This window comes from Anopheles maculipalpis, chromosome 3RL, assembly GCF_943734695.1.
Source record: "Anopheles maculipalpis chromosome 3RL, idAnoMacuDA_375_x, whole genome shotgun sequence".
NCBI classification, from domain to species: Eukaryota; Metazoa; Arthropoda; class Insecta; order Diptera; family Culicidae; genus Anopheles; species Anopheles maculipalpis.
Window position 1 is genome coordinate 22,550,468 of NC_064872.1, and position 20,377 is coordinate 22,570,844.

The following is a 20,377-nucleotide window of genomic DNA, read 5'->3' on the forward strand; positions in this document are numbered from 1 at the left end:
TCGAAGCAGTCCGGTGTGTTTGTCTTTGAGGATATAAAAAAATCGGTGCTGCACGTCGTACAGTAGGTAACCATTTTCATCAACACCAAGAATTAAAAACAAATTTAAAATATTTGTTTTTAGCTAAGCATAAGCAGAGTAAGACAATATTTTCAAACGTTTTACATTTTTAAAATTATAATATTCTTAAAATAGGCATGCTGCTTTAGCTTGTGGGCCCATAATTTTTTTTCAAAATTTATTCCTCCGGGACACGTTGCTTGAGTCGTGTCCACTTATCTTTATCCTCTTCAGCACCCTCTCTCTCTCTCTCTCTCCTTCTCCTCTTTCCCTCTCATCTTTCTTCTTCTCTCACTCACTCACCGATTAATCTGACGGATGACAGCTTGAAACGGTTTGTACCGCTTTAGAGCACCACAAGCCACCATGCACCTCCATCGCACCCGCACCATGGCAGGGCAGGGGTGTTTGCGCCTGCTCTGTGTGTGCCGGTTGGGTGAACTTTCGGGAAGTGGACAGACCGGGTCGCCACAACGCCACCTAACGGTTCTTTCTCCCCCTTTTTTCTCTCTCACACAGACACACGCGCCGCGTACACGCGCACCCTGTTGCCCCACTGACGGACGAGAAATGACCTTCCCTTCGTAGCCGGGTAAGCTGGCATTGAAGCTACGGGATCCATCTTTCTGGCAGTAAGAAGCAAACCCCTCTTGCATGCCTCTTGCAAGAAGGTGAGAAGAAGGATTGTGTCCCCTTCATACGGGCCTGCATGACGGTGTGTGTGTGTGTGAAGATAAACACCAATAACAAAAAAAAAATCATGAAATGGCAGCAAGAAAATGCGGAAGGCGAATACACACGCGGCCTCGAAGGTTGTTTGTGGGTCCCGCTTTATCGTGCACCCGATCCGAAGATGTTATAATCATTACACCCAGTCGCACCCCGTCCACGCGCGTTTGCGTGTTTCTGTGTATGTGGCCTTGTACAAAATAGCGAGGAGCTCTTGGTTCACCCTCCCGAAAACAGCCCTGTTTTACCTTCTCCATTTACCGGGACGCATTGGGACCATGTTTTGCAATTTTTGTGCTGTTCGTTATTTTTTTTTCATTGAGCAGTTTTTTTTCTTTTACTCAACACACTATCCTCAACAGGCGAAATGAGGTTAACGGAGGGTGGTTGAATATTTCCGTCCTTTATCGCGCCGGACTCAATTTTTGCAACGTGCCAAATGACATTAAGCCGGGGCGGAATCGGAAGAGAGATAATTAGAATCTAAGAATCTTGAGGTGAAACCAGCCAGATAATATAGTCGACCTACACATGAGCCGAGGCGTTCGAAGGTTTTTAGCACTGCTTAACACACCTTGATTTCGACGTGGTTTTGCTAGAAGTATGATGTGCGTCAACATGCACACGAATGCTAGACGAATGTTGATGAATGTTTTATCATGCGCTCCTGTTTCCTGGTCTATGCTGCATAACGCACCCCCCCCCCCCCCTGCTTTAGTTTAGGGGAGTTATTTTTACCTTTGCACTGTGGGTACACTCGGTAATCGGTAGAAAAAGAGGTTTTGTTAGTGGCCAATTCAAAGCAAAAATTATTGTAGAAATGTCACAATTTTCTAAAATATATTTTTATTCATTTAACAAATTTTTTGAACATTTTTGATAATAATAAATAAAATTTTTCTTCCATTTTCTGTTTATTGAAGATTATTACTTGAATTTATTGTTTTCTATAGATTTAATATTTTAATATTTTATGTTATTTGCAATAGATTGTTTTTCCAGTTTCTCAATTCCATGTCCGATTTCTCGTTTATTAATTTTGAACATTATTATAGCTTACATTTGAAATATGTTTTGTTGTTCCTATTTTCAATAATTATAGATACCTTTGCTTCAAATCTGTAAATATTTTTTATTTCATTATTTTAACGTAATTATATGCTTCACTTTTAAACCTTGTGACGGCCTGGACGCTTTCAAAATGTTCAACTCACAGAATTTAATCTTTATTAACAAAAAAATAATAATCAGTTACTATTTAAAATGAAAAAAAAATGTACCCCAGGAATGTGCTCCTCACCAAGTTCATATTTTCAACCCTCGTCGGGGAGATGTTTGACGCGTCCACTCCTCTATTTTACCGTTGGAAAGCCGTCTACACAAAAAAAGAGGTGATAAAAAGCATCATCAAACAAACTGAACGAACAAGAAGCGAACAGAGGCAAAGAGATAGAGAGAAAGAGAGAGAGAAGGCAGAAGGTTTGGTTCGCGTGACGACGACGACGATGGGGCCAATCCAGTTTGCGAGTGTGTGAATTGTGAGTCCAAAAGGCATACACAAACACACACACACACGAAGCGATGTGGGACTGGAATTGGGTTGGGAGTTTTAAGGGAGGCAATAAGGGGTTTTTGTTTGGTAGCAACAAAGACGATTCCGCGCTTGCTTCCCCCGGATTGCCGCAAAAGCACCCCTTATCGTGCTCTGGTCCATCACACAAAAACAAGCAACACGTAACAGACGGAGCTTCCTGTTTTGTATGGGAATATGTGCGCGCCTGCATTTGTGTTGGTTTAAGCATTAAGCAGCGATGAGCAATGACGATGATGATGATGTTGGGGAGCACAGAGCACGGTGTAGTAGTAGTGTGTTTGTGAGACGCTGTGATTATGTTTTGCGAAGCTACAACGCCGCGAGGTCTAGTAGGTATTGTACGGTTTCAGCATAAAAAAAAAACGCTTCACTAGTGTTGGTTAGCTAAACCTATCCCCCCACCCATACCACTACACAAAACACCATGCGTCTCCTTCGTTTTAGGGTGTCTTTTTATTCTTCGCTCAAAAATAGTAACACCGATGATGATGCTTTTTCGGACACGAGAGCTCATTGAAGCTCCCCTCCGCTTGATTGGACTGTTCGCCTCAACGCACACCATCGCAACGTGTGCCCCTTTGGTGCTGCGTGCGTGTGGTTGTAAGCGCGCGTACACCAACACCAGCACCGGGCGTGCAACACGGGCGATGACGCACATGCAAGGTCGTTGCGTACGAATCCAACATATCTGAAGGTCGTCGTGGTGTCTTTTTCTCGTCGATGTGCTTATGCGTGTGTGTGTGTGTGTGTAGGTGCTCGCTCGCTCGCTCGTTCTCTTGCTCGTCTGCTTGGTGCGAGTGTGTGTGTGTGCATATGGGGGTTAACCCACCCTTACTGTAGCACCCTACCGCTGCGCCATTGGTGTGCTGGCGCGGGTTAGTTAGTTTCGTTTTGCCGCTGCGGTAATGTGAAATAATCTGACAGATTTGTGTGTTTTTCTTCGTGCGGGTGGATAAGAACAAGAACAACAATCACATAAATCAACCACAAAACGATGCAACTTGTTTGTTTGCGGCGACGGTGCAACAATGCATGGACACTCCGTGCAGTGTCTCGCGCTCAATTACACGGTGACGAAAACGTAAATAAATATCACGCTACACAGTTCAAACGAGGTGGAAGTTGTATTTCCGGGGATGGGTGTTTTTTTTTACTGTTGTTCGTGTGAATATTGTAACCATTTTGGAATGTGCATGTCGGTCCCCTTGAGCCAAAAAGGAAATTGATGAGAACGAAGAAAACCGGAAGGAATTAAATTTGAAGTGCAAAAATGAGGGTCCTAACAGCCATGGCAATTTTTGACAGGAAAACAAACGAACCGAACCTACTTAGATTACCGAAACCTGCGGGCTAATGGCGTCTTCTTGAGGATCTTCCTGGGAACGATTTGAATACACCGTCCAACTTTTCATTCATTCATTTCTTTTCCTTTTTCGTTACAGAAATGAGAGTAATATTCTTCCCGAGCTGTGCCGATTAAAACGCGCTAAGTAACCGGAAATAAATCTCGTCCAGAGCACAATACAAGAAAAAATCTTCTGATCGTTTCGGTTTAACAATCTCCGTTCCCAAGTAGCGAGAAACGGACCAGGACCCGAAACCGTGGAGCAGCAACAGTGGCAGCAGCAGACAATCAATGAGAATAATGACATCGACAGAGGTAAACGGAGGCGGTGGCACGCCCACGGCCACACGCGGCGGAAACGTGTCCGTGACGACGATCAACTGTGACGATGGTGGTACGGGCGGCACAACGTTGGACGTTAGCAGCGGCGGTGTAGTGGCCGCGATCAAGCACAACAATAACAACAACAGCATCAGTAATAACAACAACAACACGACTAGTAGTAATAGTGTGAATAATAACACTAGCACTACTACTACCACGAGCAGCAGCACTGGTGGTAGCCCTGGTGGCATCTTTGGAAACGTGAGCGGTGGAATACGCATCACCGTGCCGAAGATGGAAGAGTCGGACGAGTCCGATACGGAGCTGTCGAACATCGAGAAGACGGCGGCAGCAGCACTGACGAACGGGGTGAATATGCGCGAGGAACGCAGCGCCAGTAAGAGCCTTCCCCGACCGATGTCCTGGGAGGGCGAACTTTCGGAGCCGGAGGAACCGATGCTGGTGGACAATGAGAATTCTAGCTCCAGCTCGACTGGTGGCAGTAACAAGCACGGGATAGCACCGATCGATCCTTCCCCGATCGCGATGATTGTACCGAAGCGTGAGGAAGATCTGGACAACGATGTACCTACATCCGGGCCGGGTATTACGGAACCGCTGGCACTTACCGCTTCCAGTAGTAGTAGCAGCAGTAGCAGTAGTACCGGCGGATATAACCTTTCCTCCCATGGAAGTAGTCAGAGTGGTGGTACGATTCGGAATCCTCACAGTAGCAGCAATACCGGTAGTAGTAGCTCCAGTAACTCCCCATTGCCGAATCGGCTTATGATCAAACCGGAAGCGGGGCTTCCACTGATCAACCCCGGGCTAGCGTATAACGTGTCCGGTTTCGGGAACTCCTCCAACATTCCAACGTCTTCAGCGGCAGGTACGTCGTCATCCGGTGGGCTGAAGAAGGCCGGACTTCCGGATGTGATAAATCTTAAGTACGAGCTACCCCCCGGTGGTGATCCAAGCGGTGGTAGTGCATTGCCACCGAGTGCGATCCACTCACCGTTGTTGGTCCGGTCGAAGACGACACTGCTGCCCGCGAATCCCAGTCCCGACTCAGCCATCCACTCGGTGTACACGCACAGTTCGCCAAGCCAATCGCCACTCACATCCCGCCATGCACCGTACACGCCATCGCTCAGCCGGAACAACAGTGATGCGTCCCACAGTAGCTGCTACTCGTACAGTTCGGAGTTTAGTCCGACCCATTCACCGATCCAGGGTCGGCACAATATCTTTGCCGGTGGAGGTGGTGGTGGTGGAGGTGGCGGTGGAGGAGGAGGTAGTGCATCCTTCAATGGATCGCCGTTGCATCACTCAGTATTATACAAACCGATGCTGGATAGCGAGCAGCAGCAACAACAAGCCCTGAAGCAGCTGGCTGCAGCGGCGGCGGCAGCGGCCCAAGAAGAACCGCTGTACGATGGGGAACATTTACCTTCGCCCGGGATATCTCGGCAGCAGCTTATCAACAGGTAGGAAGTTTGACTTATAACAGGCTCGACGAGTTTTGATATCTAATGCGAACTATCTTTGTCTTTCGCAGTCCATGTCCGATCTGTGGCGATAAGATATCCGGCTTCCATTATGGCATTTTCTCGTGTGAGTCGTGCAAGGGCTTCTTCAAGCGTACGGTCCAGAACCGTAAGAACTACGTGTGCCTTAGGGGGGCGGCCTGTCCGGTGACGATAGCGACACGCAAAAAGTGTCCCGCCTGCCGGTTCGAGAAGTGCCTTCAGAAGGGGATGAAGTTGGAAGGTAAGGCGATAAGATGAATTTTCTTGGTGTTTCCGTACTTAACTGCCGGGATCTTTGCTTGTAGCTATACGGGAGGATCGAACACGTGGAGGACGCTCAACGTACCAGTGCTCGTACACCTTGCCGGGACCGTTGGTAAACGCGGGCGGTGGAATGCAAGCAGGTGACTCACCAGGAGCGGGATCATTCCAGTACGGTGGTACGGTACGATCACCGTACGTTGGAGGAGGTTCTGGTCTTGGTGGTGTTGGAGGACAACAGATGAAGATGGAACCACCGGACGGTGGTATGATGATGGTTGGATCGGGATCCATCGGTGGTGGAGGTATGAATGGAATAGGCAATGGACCCGGTTCTGAAGGTGGTAGTAGCTCCAGTGGAGCTAATCACATGCAACCAGGCATTCCAGTTCTGTTACAGGTAGAGTCTCCTGAGCAATCTTTCTGTAGTAAGGTAGAGCCCTATTCGTAATACGGCAATTGTATCTTCAACAGGAAATTATGGACGTTGAGCCACTGTGGCAGTATAATGCACAGGAGCTTGCCCGACTCAACCAACCTCCAACGAACGTAAGCAGCACAACGATCGCCAACAATCCGATCCTGTCGAGTGCAGGGATCTCGTCCGATAGTAGTCCCGATCTGATCGCTAACCTCTGTAACATTGCCGACCACCGACTGTACAAGATCGTCAAGTGGTGCAAAAGTCTACCACTCTTCAAGCACATTTCCGTGAGTATCCCGCAGGAGCAGAATTAAAATTGGAGGTGCCTTAAACAATCATTGAGTCTCCTTTTATGTTCCCATTTTAGATCGACGATCAGATCTGTCTCTTAATAAACTCTTGGTGTGAGCTGTTACTGTTTTCGTGCTGCTACCGTTCAATCTCGACACCGGGCGAGATTAAGATTTCCCAGGGCAAATCGATCACGTTGGATCAGGTGAAGAATAGTGGTTTGCAGGTAATTATAATTATAGGGGTGCTTTGAGAAAAGCAACCACTAAACGATTGTACTTTCCACTATTGCAGACGTGTATTGAGCGAATGTTAAATCTAACCGACCATCTGCGACGATTGCGCGTCGATCGGTACGAGTACGTGGCGATGAAGGTGATCGTATTGCTCTCTTCGGACACATCCGAACTGAAGGAATCGGAAAAGGTGCGGACGAGCCAGGAAAAGGCGCTCCAAGCGTTGCAAGCCTACACACTGGCCCACTATCCCAAATCGCCTGCCAAGTTTGGGGAGTTGCTGCTGCGTATTCCCGAGCTACAGCGCACCTGTCAGGTATGATACCTCGAAAAGAAAAACTCTTATCAGTGTCCATCATCGCTAGTTCGCATTCTTTCAGGTCGGCAAGGAAATGCTCACAATCAAGCCGAAAGATGGCGAAGAGCCATCGTTTAACCTGCTAATGGAACTGCTCCGTGGCGAGCACTGAGCACAAGACTTGTTTCGTTCGCTTTCGTTTGTGCCTGTCCGGGTGTGCGCGTATGTCAAACAGGGGGTGCTGGAACACCCTTGACTTCGGATAACAACCGACCGACCGAAGAGGACAGCTTTTCGTCTTCTTGAGCAGTAATCTTGATGCCCGTATTTACAGCAGGCTTTCAGATCGTCTAGGTCCTGTAGCAGAAGAGAATGATTGATTTCTTGTTTTTTTTTTTTAAATTAGGCAAATATTTGTCGCTAGCTCTAGCTTCTAAGCTTTAGTGTTAACACTGTAAAGGTTATAATTTGTTTTAAAAACTAAAGTTTTGTTTTTCTTTTTGGCTGGCACACAAACACGCAGTAGTATAGGGGCTTCCGAAGGAACGACAGGTTCTGCCTCGAGGAACGAGAATTTTATTTTAATTGATATCTGATTAGTTGCTAGCGTAGTGTTGAATAGTTAGGAAGGCGCAGCTCCACAATTGCTTTGTAACTTTCGCAAAGTTACATTTTTAATCCCTCACAAAGCTCCTTATAAAATCAACGCATTGTTTGATTTGATGAAAAACAACCATACGCCAGGCGTTTCGGTTAAGTTAATAGTTTTACTAGCGCTTCTTTCCATGCTCAGCTAAGCGGCTGTTCGTAGAAAATTGTTCGTTTTGTTTTGCAACTTCCAACAATATCCGCTGTTATTATAGTTCACGCTGTTTGTTCGTTACTAAATTAGAAAGCAGAAGAAAAGTATGGTTATGTTCTCGCCATTTTTTCTCCGCTGCCTCTATAAGAAAGGGATAACTTTGCTCCTTGGGCAGCTAAAATTGTGTGCACATTGATACGAGGTATTAATGGTAAAATAAGACAACAAAACATCAACACCACGGTTTCCATATTGCAGTAGTTTTGTAACATTGTGTAACGTATTGTAACAGGAAGAAGTGAAACAAAAAATGAACACAGACACAAACACACATTCTAAACTCGTAGCAAACAAATCGATGTCGATAACGATAAATCAAGCAAACAATTATATGCCAATGGCTGATCCTTTTAAACACTCTTTGGAAGAAAAAGATGGTAAAGGATTGTGCTTAATTATACTCGATCGATCTAATATAATTACCACCGAGCGAAGAAGAAGAAACAAAAACCGTAGTGGATGCGTTACGATCTGTGGATGCGCAAAATGTAGCTGAAAGTGTGTGCCTTTCTTTGCGCAAAGTGAACCAACAAAAAACCACCACCTGATAACATCCTGAAGAAACCCTGTAAAAAAAAAAAAAATTGATTCAACGCTGGAATCCGGGGTGTACTTTGTAGTTTGGCGTGAATTTTCTTCTTTATTTTTTGTCGGATGGAATTAGTGAAAAGGAGAGATCTTTATCGAAGTATTTTAGTGGGTAATACGAAGGCATCAAAAAAAGGCAGAAATGATTTATCGAAAAACTTAAACACACAAATGCAAACAAAAAAAGAGAAAAAGGGGCGAAAGAAAAACAAACAAGCATAAAATGACTGAAATTTTTAGCAAATAGAGCAATTAATTAAACTAGTTAATAAGTGCTAGCGAGTTAAAATACACACACACACACACACCACTCTCATATGCGAGAGGCGAAGCAGAAGCGAGCGGAAATCCAGATCAGCTTTCCGTTCTTTTGTCGGTTTCCGTTTGGCAAAAGGATATGGTTGAAAGGCTCGATTTGGGAATTGTAAATAGGATAACAAAGGGAGAGGTGAGAGCGAGATAATGCTAATTATCTTTTTTTAACTATTATAACATGTCGGAACCGGATGCCGGTTACGTTCGGATTTCTGTTTAGTTTCATTTTTTTTAAGAAGGGAAAAGCGTAAGAAAAGCTTCCTTATACAAACACGGAGAGAGCGAGAAGAACACTGTTAGTAGCGAGTGGCAATAGATTGTTTAGTGTGGTTAGTTTACATTTTTTTATACTAAGATTAAGCTCGTTTGCGTGGTGAGTTTTAAAAATTCGTGCGTACCATTATTGCTTCCAGTGGGTTCATTATTTTTTTGTTTCCTATGTTTTATGTTTTTTTTTTATGGAACCGGAACCGTTCTTTTATTAGAAGCTTCCCGTACTAGCCTTTAAACTGCTTCCATCCGTTAGAATTGTCCCTTGTTTTCTTTAATAGTGCAATACTCGGATGAAAATCCTTACTTTTCATCATCCTTACTATAAACTTACCCACAAACAGACAAACACGCGTATTGGCTTGAATGTGTTAAAACACGGGCAGGAAAAAGTGAATGTCCTTAAAAAGGATAAAAATGGCATTTTTTTAACGTATGTGTTTAAAACCCGAAGCAGTTCGAAGCAAAGCCTTGGACCACCCCAGTCTGATTGAAGGAGAAAGTCCAGCGAAAAACGCAGCTCCTGCCGCACACCCATTTTAATTTCCTTTTTTGTTCGAATAAGATTTAAAACGATTTGCCTTGAAATTTGCTTTATCACGGATGCTCTTCATTGTATCTGAGGTGTCAAACCCAACAAGCAAAGAGGGGGAAAAATTTAAGAAACGAAAAAAAATACAGCAAAAATGTGATCGATTTAATTATACTGAAAACCCGGAACCATTACAGTGGGACAGCTGTAATTATATGTCTTGCTACGAGGCATTTCTTTTTAGGAAAGCACGGAGCTTTCCCTATTTGAAAATAAGAGGAAAAGATTTTATAGTTTTGTTTTTTTATTTCTGTTTCTTTTAGCTGTCTCTCGTTTTTAGCATTTAAGACGATTTAGAATGTTTGGGGATTCCTTGTTGGGAGGAGACTTTGTTTTATAACGTTGTTTTCTATTGCAATTGCTTCAGTTTTTTGTTTTGTTCCATTGTAGAATCAATAAACAGTCGTTGGCGTCGACGACTCGCGATGCGAAACATGTGTCAGCAAGCGGCACAAGAATTGGAGGAAGAAATTATATAGCAAATTATACCAAGCTACTTATATACATAAAGCAAATATTGATAGATGCAAATTTACTGTAAAGAAGGAACCAGGAACCCGGAATCAAAACAGCAAAGAAAACGGTAAAGATTTGTGTGTGTCCGTTTTCTAATGCTAAACCTAGTGAAAGATATCTTGTTCGGTGCCGAATCCGATTCTGTTTCTGGCTCACCCGTTGGAGGGGATAGTGATGCGTTTTTTTTTTCGTTTTGTTCTCTGCAAGTACACAGTATTTAAGTGAAGGTTCTCCATTTTCTCTTTACTGCACCACAGCTATGTTAAATCACTGTCACTATTTGTGCTCTTTTTCTGCGGGATATAATCCATTGTTCGAACAAATCATGTGCAAGGAGAAAAGGATTTTGTACTTAAACTTATGATTAAACTTCATTTCTCGAACATGTTGAGTTGAGTTGAACAAATGGTTTTTGTTGAATAAGAAATGAGCAAATGACAGCGAAACCGGTCTGTGCTGAAGGGCCAAGTGGAAATCTGCGTAGAAAATGTTTTTTTCTAACACGGGTGATCAAAGTTAAGGAGAAAAACAAACCGGGAGGAACGTAAGGAAATTTGGAAAAGTACACAGACTCATAACACGTACAGACAGCATGAGATGAAGAATTTTTTTGAATAAAATTATACCTTATAATGTAATGTGGATGTTATGGAGTTGGGTTTTTGGAAAGAAATTACGATACAAGCCGTTCTGGATTTGCTTATAAATTATCATAAAATATTTCAATGATTTTTAAATAACTTTTATTTTTTGTGACATTTTATTTGTGTAGTTTTTTTATACATTTACTTTTCATAAAGTTTTTCCTCATTTACATGTTTTATAGATCCAATCCGAAACGTTCACCGAAAGAGGGGATTAACCATCGAACTACGTGATATGAATTAGTTCACAAAGCCGTTAAGATAATATAGCCAGCATAACCTATCTGATCGTTAGATCAACTGGAACAAATGCTAGAAGATTTTCTTTAATAATATTTTAAATAACACATCAAAGAGTCGTTACACATGCGTGTAACTCTGTAACAGTCAGTTTGAAGATTTTATTTGAATTCGAACATACATTTCGGAAGGTGATTTTCGAACATAATTTGAAATTTTTTTTGCAGTTCAAAGGAGATAAAAAAAGACGCAAAATACATAAAAATTATAAGTTTTTAAAGCTTTATGATGATCGTTTGATAGAAATATGATGTTTTTTTTTTTATATCAGCAGCCTTACTTTTCAAACCACTGCATTACGGTTGCCTACCTCTGCATTGGCAGTTCCCTAAACACACCCATAGGGAAGGAATAACCATGCAGGATCCCTTGGAGGATTTAAAAAGAAGTAGGCTATGCAATGGTATGGTAAAAGTTATTTTCACTTATTGAGTGAACTATACGCGGGGTCCGGGGTGGCATGGTGGAGTAGGTGACCGGTCTTTACACCGGAGCATCGAGGTTCAAATACCATTAGGACTGTCCCTCCCGCAGCGAAGACTGGCTATCCAGCTTCAACGATCCAACGCGGTATCGGCAAGTTTAGTACGCCATTCGATGGCCTGCGTGACCTTGGATGGTCTTTGAGCCAAGCAGAAGAACAAGAAGAAGAAGTGAAATACACTACGGATCTGGTCATGACCTACCAAAATGGTGTGCATTAGCGAACCTCAGCGTTCTTAATTTCAATTAATGAACTGAGCGGTATGGTGGCAGAGGTGGCAGTACTAATAAGTCGTCTTCTTGGACTAATGACGTACTAGGTCACCATCTAATCGCTTACTTGACTTGCTGATACTACGAAGCTGGTTGATTAGCCCTTTCTAAGCGAAAACGGTCCGGATGTAATTTGAATTCTTGTCCTGCAATGTGAAAACTTGAGCCGTTGTCACCTCCACCATCGAAACCATCCCAAGGCTAGATCCATAATGATTGAATCAACGGCGTGATCAATTAGGTTACTAAGCGCAGAATAATAATCGCTTATTCACATACAAATCTTTTAAAATCCTTATTTAATACAATGTTTCTGTAAATAAAATCTTCATTTTAATAAGTGTGTCGTAATTTGAGATCTAAAATAACTGTCACGTTAAAAATTGTCTTCATCTACATTCGAACATGAAACTCTACTCATCTCTTTCTTCTCATCACATCCCTTTCACATCGCATCCGCCACTAAACTATGGGCGTGAAATATAAACATTTCGTCCACCAACAAACTATGGGACCACACGCAACGGTCAAAACCTGCATCCCCTCGTTTGACGTTACACCGACTGACAGTGCTGAAAATCAAAACAAAACAAACAACCAACGAGAGTGGACGTGCGTGTGTCGCGCTCGCGCTATTTTCAACCTTTTTCCGTAATTTTCCTACACCTGCTGCAGGAAAATAATGTTTCGTTCGGTGCGTGGCAACGTGTTAAATACGAATTAAAGTGAGTTTCGCTAACAGAAAGCTGCACGGTGATCAGGGTTTTGCTAAGTCGGTTCGAACAAACGGAGTAAACAATTGGGGGGTTTTTTTTTTTGAGGAAGCTAACCCGTATCTCTTATTTCTGGGGGCTTTACCCGGGAAAAAACCCACATCCGTCGGTCTGTCTCTGGGTTTATTTGACCTTTTGCCTAGTTCCGGGTGGTGCCGTCGTGCCAGCAAAAGTGTGCAGTTTATAAACAAATGCCAGAATTTTTCTCCTGAAACAGTGCTCATTTCGTTAACTTTGTGTCCTTTTTGTCCTTAATCGCTTTTACCTAAATTAGAATCCTTTGACCCAATAGGCAAGGGTATTACTGTTCACTATGGGCTATGGCTGCTTCTATTTTCATAGTTTAGTAATTTGTTCCCATTTCTTTCCGCTCACTTTGTAGCAAATGTTTCCGGCATAGTGTGTTGTGCGTGTGTATCTCTCACTGTCTCTGTGCACGTGTGTGTGTGCGTGTTTGTTTGTATCGTGTACGCGCGTGTGGAAAAGCAAGTGAAAGTTGGCGCGCCTCCTCCAGAAGGTACCCCCAAAAGGGTAACACAGGCAACGAAAAGGTAGCCAGGGAGAAAAAGTGCGTGAAAAGAGCTTCTTTTTTTGGGTGGTGGAAAGTGGTAATTTTGGGAAAGGAAAAAATTTCGGCAATCGTGAAGAAGAAAAGCTGTCCTGTGAGTGTAATGAAATTGTGAATGAAAAGAAAGATCTCCGAAGAGATCGGTAAGAAAAGAAGCAAGGAGGATTTGGTTCGCAACGGCCAGCCAGCCAGTCTGGTCGAATTGTTGTAGTACGAAGAGACACCGAAAACGTCGGATTGGATGCTGAAGGATACAATCGCTGGAGGAAACTGATCGAAAAGGTAAGAGAAGGCTCGAAATATTTCACGTTAGATGAAGATATTACTGAAAAGATTCTGCACGTATGAAAATCGTGTAGAACAAATTAGTTTAAAAAGTAGGAATTGGTGTGCTAAATGAGTAAAAATGGAGAAGAAGTCCTATCCAATTGCCAAAAACTGTAAAATTTGCTTTACAGATTGAAGTTGTAAAGTAGATCTGGAAAATCGCTCTCGTTATGAGATGAGAACTGATCTCGTTTATTACTGATCAAGAGATAATCTAATACCAGTATTCTGATATTAGTGGCATCACACGGACGAACACGCATTTGTTGTAAAAATTAGTAGACACAACGCGAAAGGTGTTCCTAACGCTTATGTATATATTATCGTAGTGTATTATGTACTTTTCAATTGTTTTTTTTTTTGTTGTGTGCTTTTTTGTTCCTTTTTCGTTTTTTGATGATTTTTCATTCGTTTTCTGTACTGTTCATCTTACTTTTGATTTTGTTGTGGCTAGTCATAATTATTCTTTGAATTACTTTTTTATTTTCTATTTTTTCACACTTCTCTAATGAATTTAACATAAAAGAGTCTCTTCAACAAATATTTAACTCTTAAATACACAGCAAAGCCGCCAAACGGATTTTTGATGTTTAAATCCTGTTTTGTTCATTTTTTGTGGATTTTCTCATCGAAAACATAACTCTTTTGTTAATATTGTTTTATAAAAGCAGCATTCAGAATTCTGATCATTTTATATTAGTTTAAATGTTACAAATATTTATATTTTATTTTATATAAATTAGGAAACTTTTATAATACGACCGTTACGAAATATTTTTAAATATGTAAAAGGTTATTTTCTTCAAAGGGAACACAAGCCATATTTTGCGGTTAATAACCAAGAGCGTTACTTTATCCCATGAAATATATATATTTTATTTAAAATTTCTAGAGATTGCCGAGTTCAGAGTCAACCAGTAAAGTTGAATTTAAATTAGTCAAAGATAAGACAGTTGTTTTAAAGGCTTTACTGGAAAAGGATTTCATACCTCTTATACTCTTTAGATAAGCTCTCCAGAAGCAATTACACGGGTTATGCGGGTTGATATGTTTGTTAACGTAAACTTTCTTATCTGCTGCAAACAACCGCAAATCACGGCTCTTATCTAAGCTGCCGGGCTCTTACAACTTATTGTTTGCTTATCTGTCAAGAAGTGATTCAAACAAATTGCTTTTTACAAAAGAGCCCTTCACAACAATGTTTAGTTGAACAATTTATTTTAAAATTAAGCAAAAGTATAATTTGTTTTCCTTACCTCGTGCTATGATTTCTTCACACCAAAAGACACAACACATGATTGATCACGAAAGGTTTCGCTGACGGTTTTTTTTCGGGGGGAACTTACCTTAGCTGCTTGGTGTTTCGCAAAGAAAAAGAAGGTGAACCTTGCCGTTCGCTGCCGCTCTTTAATTACGGCTATCGCGCAAGGTGGTGCGAGCCCACGAACGAGCTCACGACTCCGGCCATGTGGACGCAAGATGGGTGGGAAAAATGAAATGTTTTTCTTTGCCAGATGATGATGAGTTGAGTTTGCAAGACACAAGAGTGAGAGGGAAAAGGCTCGGTGAAGATTTTGGTGTCGAAAAACGGTACAGTTTAAATGTTCTCAGTCACTTTCAATTATTTTGCGCTGGACACGATTTTGCACGATGAGTTTTTATTAAAATTTGGGATCTCTTTTATAAATAGTTTTAAATAAAATTGGAGAGACTTTCTAAGAGACTTGCTGATCATCTCTCAAGAAAAAAAGGGTTAATAATTTCTATTGTAAAGACTCTTGAGAATGATCTCAAACTGTGACGGCACCAAATGATACTGTCGCTCTTCAGTTTCCCTTGCCGAAAGTGCCGGTATCACCTTCGGAGGTTTTTTGGTTGTAGTCGTACTTTTATAACCCCCGGCAGTAGGGACCGCAGCAGTCGTAATGCTTGCGTACAGATCAAGCTGATCGTCTCGGAAACATTGATAAAGTGTCCTGTAAGCTGCCGTACATTTGCTCAACTTGTGTCTTCGCTGTGCTGCAATACACTCGTTGGCACGCTCCCGAAACACGGCCTCATCAGCACACGAGTCACACTGTATATACAACCGTTCCACATTCGGCCCGTCCCGATCGCTGTAGAGTCCCGTCCTTAGTCCGACGCACCGTACAAAACATTGCGTTTCAGGATCATCCGGAAAATGTCCCTCCTGATACTGGTCCAGCCGTCTCGGCGATAGTCCAAACACATCCAAACAATCCTGCTGGATTTGTTTCATCTCCAGCGCTGTTTTGGGAATGTAGCGATCCTCACGCTTCAGATAGCCGTACTGCTGATGATAGCAGAGGAACGATCGATGTGCTCGTTCGCAGACATCAGTAACCGTGGGTTCCAATGCATCCAAACACATCTGAGTCCGGTTCTGGTAGCAATGATCTTCCGGCGCAGGTTGATAGTACTGGCGGATCGTGGACTCCCGCAGTCCGGTCGTATCATTCCAAAAGCGCAACAGAACGCCTATACACCTCACCAAACACATACTGTCCCGATCGGCTGGATAGAGCAGCAGCTTGTACTCCTTCTCGAGTCGTTCCTGTGGTATACCGAACTGGGTGGCACATTCCTGCAAGGCTTCGTCAAAGCTTGTGACGGTGCAATTGGATGTTGAGATCGCTTCAACACCCAGCATCACACAGGCTAGCCACACCAACCCAACCAAACCGACGTTGATACGTTTGGAGTACATTTTGGAACAGGGCCTAACTTGTTCGATGTCCCAATTTCGGTCCAGAGTCAGCTTTATATGCCTCGCCATGCCGACATGTTGACACCATTCGGGTTGAAGATCACGTTCATGCATCTCGTATGACCTTCATTGCCATTGGGGGGTGGGGAAGAGGGAAGAGGTCACGATCGTTATCCAACGTTAGTTAATTCTTGTGAATTGTTCGCCCGCCCCTATGTTCGTGTGGTCAATCCGTACGTGGTGGAGTTTGTCTCGCCAAAACGATGCACCAGGGCACGTAGACACCATTTCGAAAGCGCTGTGTGTGTTTCTTAGTGGTCATTTGTAAATGATTGGCCATCCGAATCGGGTTTGATTTTAAGATAAGCGTGAGGAAGTGGCATTTTAAGGTAGTGAAACAGGTTTGGTGTTATTTTTGGAATGGTGAGTGGCTATTCATTTGAGCGTTTTAAAGCCGGATGCAATTGAATGCACTTTCTCTCCCGGTGGCATAGTGGGAAATTTTGGATAAGTGTTTGGATAAAATTTATTGCTGTGAAGATTAATCCAAATTTCATGGTGGCCCAGTGAGTGAGTCGACAGCAGCGTGGTAGTTTTACGTGGTATTAGTAAGTCCAGTAAACCATTCGATGGCTGGCGTGATCTAGATGGTCGTTAAACGAACAAGAAAAAACAAAATTTTGATACGAAATTTTTATGCGTCATGTAATTGGGGCAAAAAATTCTAAAATCAAAATTTATGCCTTCAAATGTTTGGCTAAAGAGTAATATAGGCCCACAAGATGCACGCAACGCACTCACACGCAAACTCCACAGTCGTTTGTGAACATGGCTGAGTAGGACGTATTGAAAATATTATAACTATTGGTTCATGAAATCCAAAAAACCTACCTCAACTAGTTTTAATATAGTTTTAGTAAGAAAATAAACTTTTCTACTTAATCCATGTTTAGTTAATTTTTTTTCGTAAAATGAGTCATTTAAAATGAAAATCAGGCTCAGTATAGAATTATTTAAATCACAGTATAAACAGACTCGTGTAAATGATTAAATAAGTTAATGAAACTTTTTTAAAAATTGATCTCATACATAAGCTAGCTTATGTATTGTTTTGCGACACTTAACAATAATTTCAAATAACTTTCCTCATCTTAATCTAAAATTTAATTAATTTAATTTAATTCCTCATTTTAATCCACTTCACCCAAGGTTGTATGATATGTATCCCGTACAACTTGTGGGCCTTTATTACTTTTTAGCCAAATATTTTATTATTTTTAAAAGCTCCGACTATTACATCAGATTTTTTGGGAACAAATTTCTTTCGAAAAAAAAAATAAAACGTTAAACCTCTAGTTCCGATAATTATTCTTTATTACATTTACACCATGATTTTGGACTACTTAGTTAACGCCGAATTCACAGTGTGCAATTGATATAAATTAATCGAAAAAAGCTATTCCAAAAATTAAGGATGCAATCTTCAAGATATCAACGCTATTTGTACCATTTTACGTAATCTTTACGCAATAGCGCAAAGCAAATCGTGACTTTTCCTAAATGTGTTACCATTTCCTGTGGAAGGGAAGCAGAACACATTTCGGACTAATGCGTTGGCTTGATTTTCTCTTAACAGATATTAAATTAACGGTGTATAAAGTGCTCGCGTTGGGTTTGTATTTAGGGAAGCTTTGAAAAATTGTGGCAAAAGATTTAAAAGCGACCGCGAACAAGTGGTGGAACTTCCACTATTCTTCCTTCCCAAGTGCCCTGGGAATAGAAGCGCATGCACCGAAAAGATAGGAATTATGTTGCGAGATTAACAGTTTCCCACCTGTCGAGTGCGGTTGGTATTTGGTGGGCCCCGTCCGTCCGTCGGTCCGGCCGGGTGCTACGATCGACTTTAATGGAAGAACCATTTTACCGGGACTGTACCTTTTATCTTTCTCACTTAGGGAAGATTATCTTAAGGTACGGTTTTTGGTGGATTGCGTCCCGCGATTTCCTCGCCTTTTTTTACGACCAACAACTATTCCCGTGTTACTACCAACTACGTTAACTTCTGGTTTAGTTTTAGCTTATCATTTCTAGCCTATGTTTTTAGCCTCGTAACCTTTTAACGCTCGCCAGATTATCGCATCAACGATCGCTCCCGTTTCGTTCTTCGCGTAAAGTTACCTATTTGTTGTGCAAATTAATGTTAACAAATCAGCGTCCGGCCAGAAAGACCGGAACCGCGTGCGATGTGTAGTAAGAGTTGCATAAGCCATAAATTCATTTCCAATTCGAATGCACACACACGCGGGTTCAAGTGTGGGTGTGATCGTTGGGTGGAAGTTTTAGCTTCAACGCTTGATCGAAATCCTTACCAGCGCTATCGCAGCGAAACCGGCAAACCCCGCGCTTCAACTCATTTGAATGCGCTTGATAGTCCCCGATGGCGACAGGCCACGACCGCAACCTCGAGCAGTGTGTCCGTGAGATTTGATGGTGCGTTGATAATTTGCATAATTTGTGTGCCGCGCAAGGTCCATCGAAATAAGGGAATCATATTTGGGGTTTTTGGCCTGTTTTATTAAAAAATTTCTTGGCAACGACGTTTTCTTTTCGAAGGAGGAGGGAGGGGATGGTGGGGTATTTTCTTCCTTTGCGTGGGCAGTGATAGTGGACTCCCCCTGTGTGTGTGTGTCCCTTTTTTGATGTTGTGCCCAACAATGCGGGGGTAATGCCGGAGTTGTTTTAATTTTACGGTTTAGACACGTAGTTTGTTGTGGAACGCTGCCAATTCGGTGTTGTTTTTGCCCGCTCGATGATCTTTCGACCATGTGATCGATAAAGGCGTAAATCTAAGGAAATTGGAAATGTCTATTTGATATTCCTCGGGTAGCAGATTAACGAGGCAAAGACCAAATTGATGGTGGCACCATCAGCGGCCCTACTAAGAAATTCGGAACTACGTGGGGGTGATGTACGGATAGGTGATCGCAAATTTTAAGTCGTCCAAAACTTCACATATCACGGGTCAAAAGACAGCACCGAAAACAGCATAGTGACGGAGTTGCGCGCTAGGCTAGGCCTGAGGAAACATCTCACCTTAAAAAACCTGTCGCGACGGTCGAAGCTGGGACTGTATCGTATCTTTATAGTCCCAGTACTCACATACGCCTCTGAGACATGGACCCTGTCCAAAACACACGAAGCCCTCTTAGTTGCGTTCGAGAGGAAGATGCTACAACGCTACAACGACAAGCTTTACGACTCTACGACCTCACCGCAGCGAATCAAGCTCGCCAGGCTCCGATGGGCTGGCTATGTTATACGCATGGCACCGGACGCTCAGAAAGTCCTTTTAGGCCGTCCACACGGACAGAATCGTGGAATCATCCGCCATCAAGGCCGGGATAACGGATTGGCAGAACGGTTCCGGATTCTGCAGGACAGCAGGTCAAGACCGCAAAGAGGTTTTAGCGCCTGATGATGAACGTGCTAATTGATATGGTCTTGTAGAAGCTAAAAGATCTTTGGAGGTGTTTTCTTTGTTTTAAAAAATCATGAAGAAATCAATGCAGATTGTCTTTAAAATGTAGACTATGTCCAAAATTAGAAAGAGAGATCATCAAATACGAGAAATCTCGTAGAAATCTTCCATTGACTTCTTAGCCTCATTGTAGAAAGTCTCTTATTGAATGGAAGCATAATAGAGGAACTATCAAAACCATCAGCTCTATGAACTGTACAAGACTCTTCAGGAAGTTTGATCACGTCATGAGAAGAACTGAAGAAAGCACAATTTTACAAATTTATTAAGGTCCAATTAAAGGACAATATAGGAGTCGATTTAACAGTGAATAAGTTTAAGATGATCTTCTTCTTCTTCTTGGCTTAACGACCTTCTAAGGTCACGCCAGCCATCGAAATGGCTTTCTAGATTGCCGATACCACGTAGTTGGTCCTCACTACGAGGAGACGGTCCGGATGGGAATTGAACTCAGCTCCTGCCGTTTGAAGATCGGTGCCGCTGTCGCCTATACCGCCGAGCCGCCCCTG

General features: G+C 42.5%; 2 protein-coding genes across 2 annotated transcripts; one reads left to right on the top strand and one right to left on the bottom strand.

Moving 5' to 3' along the window:
• Positions 1 to 3,964: 3,964 nt before the first annotated feature.
• On the top strand, positions 3,965 to 7,274 carry LOC126564037 (nuclear hormone receptor FTZ-F1 beta). The gene is made up of 7 exons (XM_050220941.1): positions 3,965 to 5,539; positions 5,611 to 5,822; positions 5,887 to 6,242; positions 6,317 to 6,553; positions 6,634 to 6,783; positions 6,852 to 7,109; positions 7,174 to 7,274. The coding sequence occupies exons 1-7, from the start codon at positions 4,020 to 4,022 to the stop codon at positions 7,261 to 7,263; spliced, it is 2,823 nt and encodes a 940-aa protein (XP_050076898.1). The 5' UTR covers positions 3,965 to 4,019; the 3' UTR covers positions 7,264 to 7,274.
• An 8,081-nt stretch (positions 7,275 to 15,355) lies between these two features.
• Positions 15,356 to 16,330, bottom strand: LOC126565044 (general odorant-binding protein 45-like). The gene has a single exon (XM_050222183.1). It carries the CDS (start codon positions 16,328 to 16,330, stop codon positions 15,356 to 15,358), a length of 975 nt encoding a protein of 324 aa, XP_050078140.1.
• Positions 16,331 to 20,377: the final 4,047 nt, after the last annotated feature.

Excerpts from the sequence above, each read along its gene's own strand:
- LOC126564037 (XM_050220941.1), top strand. The coding sequence starts at position 4,020 with ATGAGAATAATGACATCGACAGAGGTAAACGGAGGCGGTGGCACGCCC. Across the intron at positions 6,243-6,316 it reads GCATTCCAGTTCTGTTACAG|GAAATTATGGACGTTGAGCC; the intron begins GTAGAGTCTCCT and ends TATCTTCAACAG. Across the intron at positions 6,784-6,851 it reads TGAAGAATAGTGGTTTGCAG|ACGTGTATTGAGCGAATGTT; the intron begins GTAATTATAATT and ends CCACTATTGCAG.
- LOC126565044 (XM_050222183.1), bottom strand. The coding sequence starts at position 16,330 with ATGTACTCCAAACGTATCAACGTCGGTTTGGTTGGGTTGGTGTGGCTA.